This window comes from Amblyraja radiata, chromosome 18 (genome assembly GCF_010909765.2).
Source record: "Amblyraja radiata isolate CabotCenter1 chromosome 18, sAmbRad1.1.pri, whole genome shotgun sequence".
Taxonomy (NCBI): Eukaryota; Metazoa; Chordata; class Chondrichthyes; order Rajiformes; family Rajidae; genus Amblyraja; species Amblyraja radiata.
The window spans coordinates 34,589,376-34,603,467 of record NC_045973.1 but is presented as its reverse complement, the minus strand read 5'-3'; the positions used below and the strand labels follow the sequence as shown (position 1 = coordinate 34,603,467).

At 45.0% G+C, this 14,092-nt stretch overlaps 1 protein-coding gene across 2 annotated transcripts in view; it reads left to right on the top strand.

The window, feature by feature from the left end:
* Nucleotides 1-13,860, top strand: part of cpne9 (copine family member 9) — a 385,757-nt gene extending 371,897 nt beyond the window's left edge. For both annotated transcript variants that reach the window (XM_033037106.1, XM_033037105.1), the window contains 3 exons: nt 1,645-1,702; nt 11,528-11,601; nt 13,131-13,860. In XM_033037106.1, the coding sequence (XP_032892997.1) occupies nt 1,645-1,702; nt 11,528-11,601; nt 13,131-13,322 (324 nt within the window). In that variant the 3' untranslated portion in view covers nt 13,323-13,860. The remainder of the gene's footprint in view (nt 1-1,644; nt 1,703-11,527; nt 11,602-13,130) is intronic.
* Nucleotides 13,861-14,092: the final 232 nt, after the last annotated feature.

Sequence of the window (14,092 nt, the reverse complement as noted above, 5' to 3'; positions counted from 1 at the left end):
TTGAGTTGGGACCCTTCTTCAAACTAATTGTGGGAAGAAGAAAGGTGGGGGCAGGACAATATCTGGCAAGTGTAGATTAGGCCTCATTTTAAGGGCAAGTGTAGATTAGGCCTCATTTTAAGGGCGTGTAGATTAGGCCTCATTTTAAGGACAAGTGTAGATTAGGCCTCATTTTAAGAGCAAGTGAAAAGGAATCACATTTTTTTAAATATTGAATAATAATCAAAGGTTAAAAGTGAATCTGCATCTTCATTGGACTTATTTCTATTATGATAGCTTTATTGTAGAAATATGTAAAAGGAAAGACTTGGGAGGCCACAACCAGTTTTTAATCTTTTTTAGTTTATAAATTCATAAATATCATGGGAGTAGAAATAGGCCATTTGTCCCATCAAGTCTACTCTGCCATTCGATCATGGCTGAACTTCTTTCCCCTTCAACCCCATTCTCCTGCCTTCTCCCCATAACCTTTGACACCCTTACTAATCAAAAATCTGTCAAACTCCGCTATAAAAATACCCAATGACTTGGCCGCCACGTCCATCTGTGGCAATGAATTCCACAGATTCACCACCCTCTGACTAAAGAAATTCCTCCTCCTCTCCTTTCCTATTCTAAAGTTGTAACCTCTGGTCCTAGACTCTCCCATTAGTGGAAACATCCCCTTCACATCCACTTTATCCAGACCTTTCACTATTTGGTAAGTTTCAATGAGTTCCCCGTCATCCTTCTAAATTCCAGCAAGTACAGGCCCAGAGCCGTCAAACGCTCATCATATGCTATTGCTATTATTTCCACATTGACTCAACCCTCATAAGTAGGAGGCAGTGTTCCTGCAATGTCTGATACAATGCCCATTGCACTCCATGTCATCAGAGTAAGGTTATGAACACCTGAAGCATCTGTAAATCACCATCACAAGTTCACAACGTTAGTTAATTGGGAAAATCAATACTGTTCATCTTATAGACAAAATGTGAATCTTGAACTCACGGTGAGTGCAGAATGAGCCAGAGGGAGAAGCTTTATTTTATTTAGTTCCTGAATACAGGCAGTTAACGTGATAATATAGATTGCTCCATCCCTATATACGAAAGAGTTGTGAGTTATTTTCTTGAACCACAGATGTGCTTCGATACAACTATGGAGTCATGGGGGAATACAGCATGGAAACAAGCCCTTCGACCCAATTTGCCCATGCCGACAAACATGCCTCATCTACACTAGTTCCCCCTGCCTGAATTCGGCCCATATCCCTCTTAACCAAGCATTTGCATGTACCTGTCTAAATGTTTCTCAAATGTTGCACTGTTTTAAGGACACTATAGCCATTTGAAGATCAGCTAAGTAAAAACAAAGCATTTCATTTGTAAAGGACATTAATAAATCATTTAAATTTTAAGCAGAATCAGAAGCCAATGCAATAACTTCTCTTGTATCTTTTTAATTATTTTCAGATATTTTAAAACAGATTCAAGCACTCAAATTGCCATTGTGGCACTTAGAATCATATTGTCTGGTTTGCTGGTATATAATATAATGACTATATTAACCATAATTATAGCCAAGCAATTATAATGCGTAGCTGTGATTTGTATGAAATACTGGTCAAATTACTTATTCTGACATCTTCAAATTAAACAGGCCTCAGTCCTTCCAATGTCAATAATCATCGTTGGAGTGGGACCTGCAGAGTTTGATGGTGAGTATTACTTCAGTATCTATGGAGTATCTATGGAGTCTCCGCGCAGACTGTACTGAGATGACTTGTTATTATGAACAGGTTCCAGTCTTGTGAAGTAGATCACATCAATCGGATGTAACATGTAAAATGGACAAGGGAGAGCCAGTGGATGTAGTGTACCTGGACTTTCTGAAAGCCTTTGATAAGATCCCACACAGGAGATTAGTGGGCAAAATTAGAGCACATGGTATTGGGGGTAAGGTGTTGGCATGGATAGAAAATTGGTTGGCAGACAGGAAACAAAGAGTAGGGATTAACGGGTCACTTTCAGAATGGCAGGCAGTAACTAGTGGGGTACCGCAAGGCTCGGTGCTGGGACCGCAGCTATTTACAATATACACTAATGATTTAGATGAAGGAATTAAAAGTAACATTAGCAAATTTGCAGATGACACAAAGCTGGGTGGCAGTGTGAACTGTGATGCTATGAGGATGCAGAGCGATTTAGACAGGTTGGGTGAGTGGGCAGATGCAGTATAATGTGGATAAATGTGAGGTTATCCACTTTGGAGGCAAGAACGGGTAAGCAGATTATTAGCTGAATGGTGTCAGGTTAGGAAAAGGGGAAGTACAATGAGACCTGGGTGTCCTAGTACATCAGTCACTGAAAGTAAGCATGTAGGTCCAGCAGGCAGTGAAGAAAGTTAATGGCATGTTGGCCTTTATAACAAGAGGAGTTGAGTATAGGAGCAAAGAGGTCTTTCTGCAGCTGTACAGGGCCCTGGTGAGACCACACCTGGAGTATAATGTGAAGTTTTGGTTTCCTAATTTGAGGAAGGACATTCTTGCTATTGAGGGAGTGCAGCGTAGGTTCACAAGGTTAATTCCCGGGATGGCGGGACTGTCATATGATGAAAGAATGGAGCGACTGGGCTTGTATTTATTAGAATTTGGAAGGATGAGAGGGATTCTTATAGAAAAACTTCTTCACACAGAGTAGCAATGTTACAAAATTTTGAGATTTTAAAAATCAAGTCTGCAATTTATCCCATCAGATAAAGCATAAAAGTAAGTTTAATTTGACACCTAATTCACTTTCATATCTCAAGTATTTAAATAGTTATGGCCATTTTCATACTGGGATATGAGCATCTTGTTCCCTATTGATTTTCTATGGACATAACAAAAAAGCTGTGATCGTGAACAGTCAAAAGCCCATAACTTTCTTAAAAATTAAGAGAACTGAATGAAATTTTCAGTTATCATAGATTGAAGCATTCTGAAACAAATATAAAATAATCTTACTTGGATGACCTGAAATTAAAGCATATAATTAGTTAGTTACCTAATTGTAGCTAATTTCAGACTTCAATTACTAGATCTAAACATCTATCCATTTCTTAATAAATGATTAACATTTTTAAATAGCCTAAATGTCCAAATAATATTCATAAATAATTCACAATAAAACATGATTTTTAAATCTCATTTACATTAATTTATAGACCAAATGGAAGGAATTTAGTGTTCAATTGCTGTAAATAAATGCCCATTTAAATCAGCTTTCCAGTGGGATCCTGTGAACGCGCTGGTTTAGAACATTCACATTGCGGTAGATTTGTGCCTCAAATGCCCAGAAAAATACTGCGGGATATAATGGGCCCAAAATGAGCTACTCGCAATATTAAACTTTGTATAAAGGGATCTTTAGAAGCCCTTTTTAATGTAAAAATATACAGCCTAACTTCAGTTGTTTGCTTTATGAGACCCTGCGGTTGCTGGCGGTCGCGGGTTTAGAGATTGATTTTTAAACTACTATAACTATTTTACGAGGCCTTTAAAACTAATAATAGCTTTTGCGACGGGGTCTTTCAGCGATTTTTCGTTAATAATTAACTAGGCTGAACATCTTCGATTTGAACAGCCTAGAGAAAATCGCGTTTTAAAACCGCCCCCCTCTAAACGGCGCCAAAATCGCGCACACCCGCAGCGACAGATTTTCAACGATGCTTCAGGTAGGCTTTGCAACATACCTACACAGAGGGTTGTGAATTTGTGGAATTCTATGCCTCAGAAGGCAGTGGAGGCCAATTCACTGGATGCATTCAAAAGAGAGTTAGATAGAGTTCTTCGGGGTAGCGGAATCAAGGGGTATGGGGAGAAGGAAGTAACGGGTTACTGATTGTGGATGATCAACCATGATCACATTCAATGGTGGTGCTGGCTCGAAGGGCCGAATGGCCTACTCCTGCACCTAGTGTCGATGTACCTGTATATCTACAGTATGTTGATGTTTGGATGGACATTTCACGAGAGTTTTACAGAGACACATAGAAACATAGAAAATAGGTGCAGGTGTAGGTCATTCGGCTCTTGTCAAGCCAGCACCGCCATTCATGCTGATCATCCAAAATCAGGGTCCCATTCCTGCATTCTCCCCATATTCCATGATTCCGTTAGCCCAAGGCCTATATCTAACTCTCTCTTGGAAGCATCTAGTGGATTGACCTCCACTGCCTTCCGTGGCAGAGAATTCCACACGGACACAGACATTGATTGGAACATGTTTCCACCTTTGTGGGGTCAGCCTTCAGAAGATGGGAGTCCTCCATCCACCAGGGAACCTGAATGCTTTATACCCAGGGTGCTGCTCCCTTGTATAATATCTCAGCATTTACCTGTAACCTTAACCCTAGTGCTATCTTATGCAGTGATTATCGCAAATGTGGAATGGGCAGGATTACCACTGATAGGCACAGAACATTGTAAACTAATTTAAAAAACAGGGAACAATTGAATGGATTGTGATAATAAGTTCTTTAGTGTTTGCAATTAGTTTTTACATTTCTCCATTGGTTTGCTTGTTCCTGTGCAAATCTCCCAACTCCCCGTGCATTACTACTATTAGAACACCTCACTGTGCACTCTCTATTCTGTTTGGAGCTGGGGATGAATAAAGACCTTGTTGACTGTCAATAAGGAAAAGCACTGTGCCTTTGAAGTTCACTGATAGCCTGCAAGCAAAGCCTGTCTTCCTCCCCTCCCTGGAGCAGCCGGTGCGATCAGCTGGTGGCCTGCGTTCTAACAACAGCGCTTTTTAGACTTTTTAATTGGAATTGTTGGCTTCGAGCCTGAGGCGGGAGCAGTTTCGGCAGCACTTTTGCAATGAGAATAGAGCGGCGAGGTGCTATTTTTTGCTTGTCAATTTTTTGATGAAAGAGTAGTCAGCTTGGCTGCCTTCCAGCCAGACTCCCTTCCACATTTACAGGTATGATTGACAACCAGTACAGGACTCCAATTAATCCACAACCTGTGAAGGATAATAAGTCGTGGCACCCCATTCATTCTGCTGCTGAAGGCCTCGTTGTGCACTCTTGGGGTGGAGGTAGTCTTTGGGGAATCGTGCTTAATAACAATGTTTGAATCTTACACGCTGACAGGCTGCAGTTAAAAACAGGAGTTCTAGTGAAGCGGCACATTGTTGTATGTGGCGTTAGAAACCTGCCAATCCTTGTACTCTAGACTTTAGAGTTTCAGTGTGGAAACAGGCCCTTCAGCCCACCGAGTCCACGCCGACCTTCGATCACCCCTTACATTAGCACCATCCTACTCAGGAAGGGCAATTTACAATTTACAGAAGGCAATGTCTTTGGAGCGTGGGAGGAAACTGAAGCACCTGGAGAAAACCCACGCAGGCCACAGGGAGAAAGTACAAACACCATACAGACAGCACCCGTGGTCAGGATCGAACCCGAGTCTCTGGCACTGTAAGGCAGTAATTCTACCGCTGCGCCACCGTGCCAGCCCCAAAAGACTCCGAAATACAGGAGTGCAACACGACAACTGAACATTTCTGTAGCAAGGGGAATTCAGAGACATCGGCCTTTGGAAAAATTGTACAGTCATCGTTGGAGAGTAAACCTCACTGTTTATGTTAGGTTGTTAAATACTCTGGGAAATGAAGTGAAAAGTTATTGCACATCTATTAAAAGGCAATGCTGAGGGACAAGGTATTCCAGGTAGACCTAGAGAAGAAGCACGGCACGTCATTCAGGGCTACTCAGCGACACCATGAAGGGGCTGTGGGCCTCATGAGACAATGACAAACACATTCAGCTGGTGCTGGTGGAAACCACACAAGGATCTTGCTCTGAGGCATCTTGCAGCTTTGGTGGTCCTCTCCTGTCATGTTGAGACATGTCCTCAGGACAACATATAGTTGGATGTTCTACGTTAAAAACAGGACTTACGACCCAGCCAGGCATCTCATCAGTGCACAGATCGACAGCGATTGAAGATGTACTGCAAGAATAACTAATTTACATTTGATGGCATCTCCCTTCCTGTCTTAATAGAATTGCTGTCCTGGACCAAGTAATAAGCTTATTATGAATGGCCTGTGGTCAACAATGAGGCCTAGAGGCTCAGGCGAAACCATAATGTCTCCTGAAAATGAAACATTTGAAGAGAAAATTATCAACTTTAATATCTTTCTGTTTCTCTTCAATTTTTTTGCAAGCAAATTTATTTTTATCACCACTGTCCCCAAGTGAAGTGATATGCTCCAATCTTTAGTTTCCAATAATATCTACTGCAAATAATGCATTGTTTTTGGTAGTGAATGTCAGTAAATGTTTTGACCAGAGCATACAGCTGATTTGACATCCATTTGATAGTCTGGCATCGGTGGTGGGGAAGTTGCTGGAGTCAATTATAAAAGATGAAATAGCAGCACATTTGGATAGCAGTAACAGGATCGGTTCGAGTCAGCATGGATTTACGAAGTGGAAATCATGCTTGACTAATCTTCTGAAATTTATTGAGGATGTAACTAGGAAAATGGACAAGGCAGAGCCAGTAGTGTACCTGAACTTTCAGGAAGCATTTGATAAGGTCCCGCATAGGAGATTAGTGGGCAAAATTAGGGCACATGGTACAGGTGCACAACCTTTTATCCGGAGTTCCGGAAACCGAAAAGCTCCGAAAACCGGACATTTTTCCCAGGATTTCGTCTGCACACCAAAGCTCGCGTTTGGCGCCAAACTTGACCCGAAATGACCCACGGTCAACCCAGGTCCGGGGAGACACTTAAACATCTGTAAATCATTGCTTAAATGTTAGTCAGTTAGTTTGGAGGGCTTTTATGTGAAGGGGGTGGAGGGGGGATGAAGGGGGAAACTTTAATTCTTAGTCCCCTACCAGGTCGGAGAGGCGGGGAGCGGGCAATGCCTTACCGGGTCGCCATGCAGTAAGCTCCGGAGCGCTGTGGCCGCCGACTCCCAACATCGCGGAGCTGGGGGCTGCGGGCGTCCGGCCGCGGGCGGCGCCGGTTGGAGCTCCGACCCCGGCAACTCTACCCCTGGCTGCGCGGCGCTCCAAATCCAGCGCGGCCCGCGGCCGGACGCCCGCAGCCCCAGCTCCGCGATGTTGGGAGTCGGCGGCCACAGCGCTCCAGAGCTTACCGCACGGCGACCCGGTAAGACATTGCCCGCTCCCCGCTGGTATCCCAGCGCTGTGGCCGCCGGCTCCCAACATCGCGGAGCTGGGGCTGCGGGCGTCCGGCCGTGGGCGGTGCTGGATTTGGAGCGCAGCGCAGCGAGGGGTAGAGTTGCCGGGGTCGGAACTCCAACCGGCGCCGCCCGCGGCCGGACGTCCGCAGCCCCCAGCTCCGCGATGTTGGGAGTCGGCGGCCACAGCGCTCCGGAGCTTACTGCACGGCGACCCGGTAAGGCATTGCCCGCTCCCCGCATCTCCGACCAGGTAGGGGACTAAGAATTAAAGTTTCCCCCTTCACCCCCCACCACATAAAATCCCTCCAAACTAACTGACTAACATTTAAGCAATGATTTACAATGATTCCCCGATCTCCAGGGAGGAGGCAGCCGCTCCAGACTTTTCAAGCCGCCCGCGCTACCTACCTAATCTACGCTAAAAATCTACCATTCCGAAATCCGAAAAATTCAGAAATCCGAGATGTGCCTGGTCCCAAGGCTTTCGGATAAAAGGTTGTGCACCTGTATAGGGGGTAGAGTGCTGACATGGATAGAAAATTGGTTAGCAGACAGGAAACAAAGAGTAGGGATTAACGGGTCCCTTTCAGAATGGAAGGCAGTGACTAGTGGGGTACCGCAAGGCAAGGAAATCTGCAGCCGTGCACCACCCACAATAAAATAGCACCACCCACAATAAAATAGCACCACGCAAGGGAACTGGGCACTCAGGCAGCATGAATAATAATAATAATAATACATTTTATTTATGGGCGCCTTTCAAAAGTCTCAAGGACACCTTACAAAAATTTAGCAGGTAGAGGAAAAACATGTAAGGGGAATGAAATAAATAGTAGAGACATGACTAGTACACAAAGTAAAGACAGAATTCAATACAAAACACAATATGAGGCAATTAATGCACAGATGAAAAGGGAGGGGGACGTGGAGCTAAGGATAGGCAAAGGTGAAGAGATGGGTCTTGAGGCGGGACTGGAAGATGGTGAGGGACACGGAATTGCGGATCAGTTGGGGGAGGGAGTTCCAGAGCCTGGGAGCTGCCCTGGAGAAGGCTCTGTCCCCAAAACTGCGGAGGTTGGACTTGTGGATGGAGAGGAGACCGGCTGATGTGGATCTGAGGGACCGTGAGGATTGGTAGGGGGAGAGGAGGTCAGTGAGATATGGGGGGGCCAGATGGTGGAGGGCTTTGTAGGTGAGGATCAGGATTTTGTAGTTGATCTGGTGGGAGATGGGAAGCCAGTGAAGTTGTTTGAGGACTGGAGTGATGTGATGCCAGGATTTGGTGTGGATGATGAGTCGGGCGGCTGCGTTCTGGACCAGTTGGAGTCGGTTGATGTAGGTGGAGCTGATGCCAAGGAGAAGTGAGTTGCAGTAGTCCAGTCGGGAGGAGATGAAGGCATGGATGAGTCTTTCAGCAGCGGGAGGTGTGAGAGAGGGTCTGAGTTTGGCGATGTTGCGGAGATGAAAGAAGGAGGTTTTAATGACATGGCGGATGTGAGGCTCAAGGGAGAGGGTGGAATCAAAGATCACGCCAAGGTTGCGGGCCTGGGGAGATGGGGAGACGGTGCCGTCGATGGTGAGAGTGGGGTTATTGATTTTGCTGAGTGTGGCTTTGGAGCCTATGAGGAGGAATTCTGTCTTATCGCTGTTGAGTTTGAGGAAATTATGTTGCATCCAGGTTTTTATAGCTGAATGGCATGAATGGCACAGTGATGCAGCTAGTAGAACTGCTGCCTTGCCGTGCCAGAGACCTGGTTTTTACCCTCACCTCAGTTGCTATCTGTGGTGTTTGCATGTTCTCCCTGCGACTGAGTGGGTTTTCTCCGAGTGTTCCGGTTTCCTCCCACATCCCAAGACGTGCAGGGTTGGTGGGTTAATTTGCCTCAGTAAATTGCCCCTTGTGTGTAAGGAGTGAATGCGAAAGCAGGTAAACATAGAACTGGTGTGAATTGGTGATCGATGGTCAGCATGAACTTGGTGGGCTGAAGGGCCTGTTTCCATGCTGTATCTCCAAACTAAACTAAGTGAATGCATGAGATGGATGAGCTCACCCCTGTGGAACATAGAACAATTTTGTTCATGTTAGGTTTTTCCTGTTAATTCTGTGGTGACGTTGGCTGTTGGATTATGGTTGAAACTAACCTAGGGTGTGACTGGAGGAGGACCTGGAAGTTATAGTGTATGGGGCATAGGGGTTGTGATTACTAGAATGCACTGATCAGAAAGGGATATATCTAAACTATCTATTCACTATTATTGTTTGCTTGTTTGTTTTTATGTGTATGTATGTGTGTGTATATATATATATATATGTGTGTGTATGTGTATACATATATGTGCGTGTAGGAAGGAACTGTAGATGGTGGTTTACATCGAAGATAGACACAAAATGCTGGGGTCACTATGCTGGCTGTCCTGCTGAGATACTCCAGCATCTCTCACACACACACGCACGCACGCACGCACACGCGCACACACGCACACACGCACACACACACACACACACCACACTTACACACTTACTTTTCACTGTATCTCGGTACACTTGCAAATAAACTAAACAAACTAACTGAAAACTACCCCTGCATAACACACTGCCTTTGTTCACACTGCAGCTGGACACTGTGGGAAATGTATCCATGCTAGTCCCAGTACAGGAGAGTGTTAGCTTTCGTGCAGCCTTCTCAAAGCTGCATGATTCCCTCTGCTTGGGTCTGGTGAGCGGACGAAGCAGTCAGCTGTCGTGGAAGAGGAGAACCTCTTTGACCCGACACTGTGTTGGACAGCAAACTGCAAGAGATTGCAAACGTGTCTGAGTGGGAGCTGCCAGATGCACAAACCTTCACTGTCATGGTCGCCTTCCCAATGGCGGCTAGCTGCTTGTTCTGAGAACATGGTTTTTCACTGTGGCAGATGCTATGTCACGGACACAAGCAAATCCTGAGAATGAAACCATTTCTGTGCATTATACACAGTTCCACGACTTCCCTTTATGCTGATTGTCATCTCTTTTTTTTAACGAAAGGCAGAATTTAGGGTGAGAAAAAAAAATTAAGATTGTACTGGATGGCGGCTGGTGCCATGGAGTTTCCATGCAGTTCTTCTGCCAATGTTAACAGCTGCAGAAATGGATCTTATGTTCAAATGGAAGCCTTACATTCTTCTGATTAGTGACCAGTCACTTTAGCTGCAAGGTTTTTATTGTGTTCTTTGTTGCCACCGCAAAAAAAAATTGCAGAAAATTTGTGGACGCAGCCTAGACCATCATGCAAACCATTTCCCGTTTATTGACTCCATCTACGCTTCTCGCTGCCTCGGCAAGGCCACCAGCATAATCGAGGGCCAGTCCCACCCCAGTCACTCCCTCTTCTCACCTCTCCCATCAGGCAAGAGGTACAGAAGTGTGAAAATACGTACCTCCAGATTCAGACAGTTTCTTCCCAACTGTTATCAGGCACCTGAACGATTCTATTAACAACTAGAGAGCAGTCCTGAGCTACTATCTTCCTGATGGGATTATCTTTAATCAGACTTTACTGGACTTTCACTTGCACTAAATGTTATTCCCTGTATCATGTATCTATACACTGTGGATGTGTGTCAGAAGGTACTGCAGATGCTGGTTTACACCGAAGATAGACACAAAATGCTGGAGTAACTCAGCGGGGCAGGCAGCATATCTGGAAAGATGGAATGGGTGATGTTTCGGGTCTCGACTCCAGCATTTTATGTCCATCTTCGGTGTGCACTGTGGATAGCTCGGTTGTAATCATGTATAGTCTTTCCGCTGACTGTAAAGCACGCAACAAAAGCATTTCCCTGTACCTCGGTACACGTGGCAATGAACAATACTAAACTAAACTTTGGTGCCATCTTCATTGTTACATTTATATTGTTCTCTCCTGAAAAGTAGTTGGTTAATCATAGAAACATGTATGACCTTTGATGATCTTTGCTGGTAAGCTAACCAACAAACATACTCTGTATGACATCTTTAGCCTTTAGTCAGAGGGTGGTGAATCTGTGGAATTCTTTGCCTCAGAAGGCAAAGTCAGTGGACATATTTAAGGCAGAGATAGATAGATTCTTGATTAGTACGGGTGTCAGAAGTTATGGGGTGAAGGCAGGAGAACGGGGTTAGGAGGGAAGAGATAGATCAGCCATGATTGAATTGCGGGGTAGACTTGATGGGCCTAATGGCCTAATTCTACTCCTATCACTTATGATCTTATGATATTATGATCGTATGATCTTTTAGAGCTGTGGTCTGAGACAAGGGTGAGTGGAGGGTAGGGAAATAAAATGCACTCATCGTCCCATCTTTTTTTTACAGCAATGGAGGAGCTGGATGGGGACGAGGTTCGAATCTCCTCCAGGGGTCGATACGCGGAACGTGATATTGTGCAGGTAATAACTATTACACCCGGGATATGGTGTTTGTGTTATTATTTGGCCGACGGAATGCAAGTTCAATTCCTTCATTTGGGAATTTGACCGAAGCTTTTGGGCAAAGAGGGGCAGTAATTCCTGGGAAGCGACCACGCTGCGTCTTGAGACAACCAAAACTGCCCTCCGTCAGTCCCTAATTAGCCAAGTTATCCTGTCTGAGGACTAAGGTACCGAGCAGAAGTCATGGAAGTGTTGGCCACAATCTGCTATTCCTCCTTGGATGTGAAATTCTCTCACTCTCCGACGATCCAGTTCAGTTTAGTTTACTGTCGGGTGTACACCGATGTACAGTGGAAAGCTTTTGTTGCGTGCTATCCAGTCAGCAGAAAGGCAATACATGATTACGATCAAGCCATTTACTGTGCATAGACACATGATAAGAGAATAAAGAAAACAATCCAAGGGAGAGGAGTAAATGTGCAAACTGCAGGCCAGGCAGACTAATATCAAGGATGGGATATTTCACATGTAACTCGGATTGCCACTACTCTGGGATGAACCTGGTGCCTCCAGGAATAAAGGTTTAATTTCAGGGCTACTGCTCCTTGTGTCGTGAGAGAATAAACAGGGGGAATGTTAAAATTTTTTTAAAAATTGCAATTATTTCATTTTGAGCATCTATGTTTAAGCAAGGGAAAATGGCTGTTTTGATTGGCAGTGCAAATGCTCTGTGAGGAAGCAACTTGACCAATGGTGTGAGTATAAGGGAGGAGCAGTTTAAGGAAAGAAGTCAAAAGATGAAATCCCCATGAAAGTAGCCAAGAGAAAAGGCATCTGCAAGCTGCCTCATTCATGCCTGCCGGTGAAAACGTGGAGATTGAACCATTGTTCCGAGTTTCTCCCTGAATCCTCTGCTGTGTAGTCCAGTGAATATGGATGGGTGAATGGGTGACATTTTGGGTCAAGACCCTTCTTCAGATTGAGTCAGGGGAAAGGGCCATGAGAGATATAGACGGAAATATTGCCTGACCCGCTAAGTTACTCCAGTATTTTGTGTCTTTCTTTTGCAACATTGATGACTATTAGATTCAGGGGCGGAAAATCCAGCACAACTCTGCCTGCCCCGCCAGGTGAGTCTACAGCCTTCCTGGACTTGCGGGAAATATGGCCCAGCGTGGCGAAGCAGCACTGGTGTCCCGTCAGTCCAGACAGGGCTCTAGTTAACCCGGTGAGACAAGCAGAGTTGAGCTGCATTTAGCGCTGGATTGAGCCTCCGAAGCCTTGTGTGTGTGTGTGTGTGTGTGTGTGTGTGTGTGTGTGTGTGTGTGTGTGTGTGTGTGTGTGTGTGTGTGTGTGTGTGTGTGTGTGTGTGTGTGTGTGTGTGTGTGTGTGTGTGCGCGCGTGGCCGCCAAAAAATTGTGTTCCCCGGTCCCCTCCATGTTTTGATAGCGAGTTCCGCTCTTGATTAGATTCAAATGTGCCTCCAGACTACTTTTGATGAATTAGTGACACCGATGTTAACTCCATTGTTGTGACGTCTTTTTCAGTTTGTTCCATTCCGAGACTATGTCGATCGCTCTGGCAACCACATCTTGAGTATGGCTCGGCTTGCTAAGGACGTGCTGGCGGAAATCCCAGATCAGCTGCTCTCCTACATGAAGACAAGAGACCTAAAGCCTCGGCCTGCCCCTCCCTCCTACACATCCGCCTCACAACAATCATTCCACTCAAGGATCTGAGGACGAACACTCTCTCTTTCATCATTGTACTTATAGACTGCTTTTAATATAATTGCAATTGGAACTTCAGTGTACACGTGTTTGAGAGAGAGATATGGACAGTTGTCGAACTTGCCTCTGTTCCATTGTAGAAATATTGGCCCTATCTATTCCAGCTGCTGATATCATCGTGGTCTTCATGGATGGAAATAACGGACATATATTGGATGAAGTCCATCTATCACTTCCAGTTTATAGCTTGGTTACTCTGTTCCACTTGGTGTTGCCACAAATAATTATGCTCTCCTCCTCCAGTTGCCTGTAAATGAGCTTTTGATGTTTACGCAGTGTTCCTGTCATATTAGTTCAGACGCCAGTGGCAGCAGTAACCATCATCGATGCTGCATCGTGAAGCTGCCCTCTGTAATCGGTACTTGACAGAGGCAACTACAACATAGAACATTAGGGAAAGTACAGCACAGGAACGAAAATGATCATACGAGGTATAGATCGGGTAGACGCACAGAGTCTCTTGCCCAGAGTAGGGGAATCAAGAAGGACACAGGACAAGAAGATCACCCCCTCATTACCCTGCGCTCCTAAGAATAGAATCCTAGCCTGCTCAACCTCTCCCCATAGCTCACGCCCTCTAGTCCTGCAACAGTGCCAGGATAAACTAATCTCATCTGCCTGCACATGACCCATCCCCCTCGACAAGGAATATCTTTGTTTCTTTTTGATAAGTTAACATTGATTTTGTATTTCATTGAGATCAATGTGCTCTGCAGAAG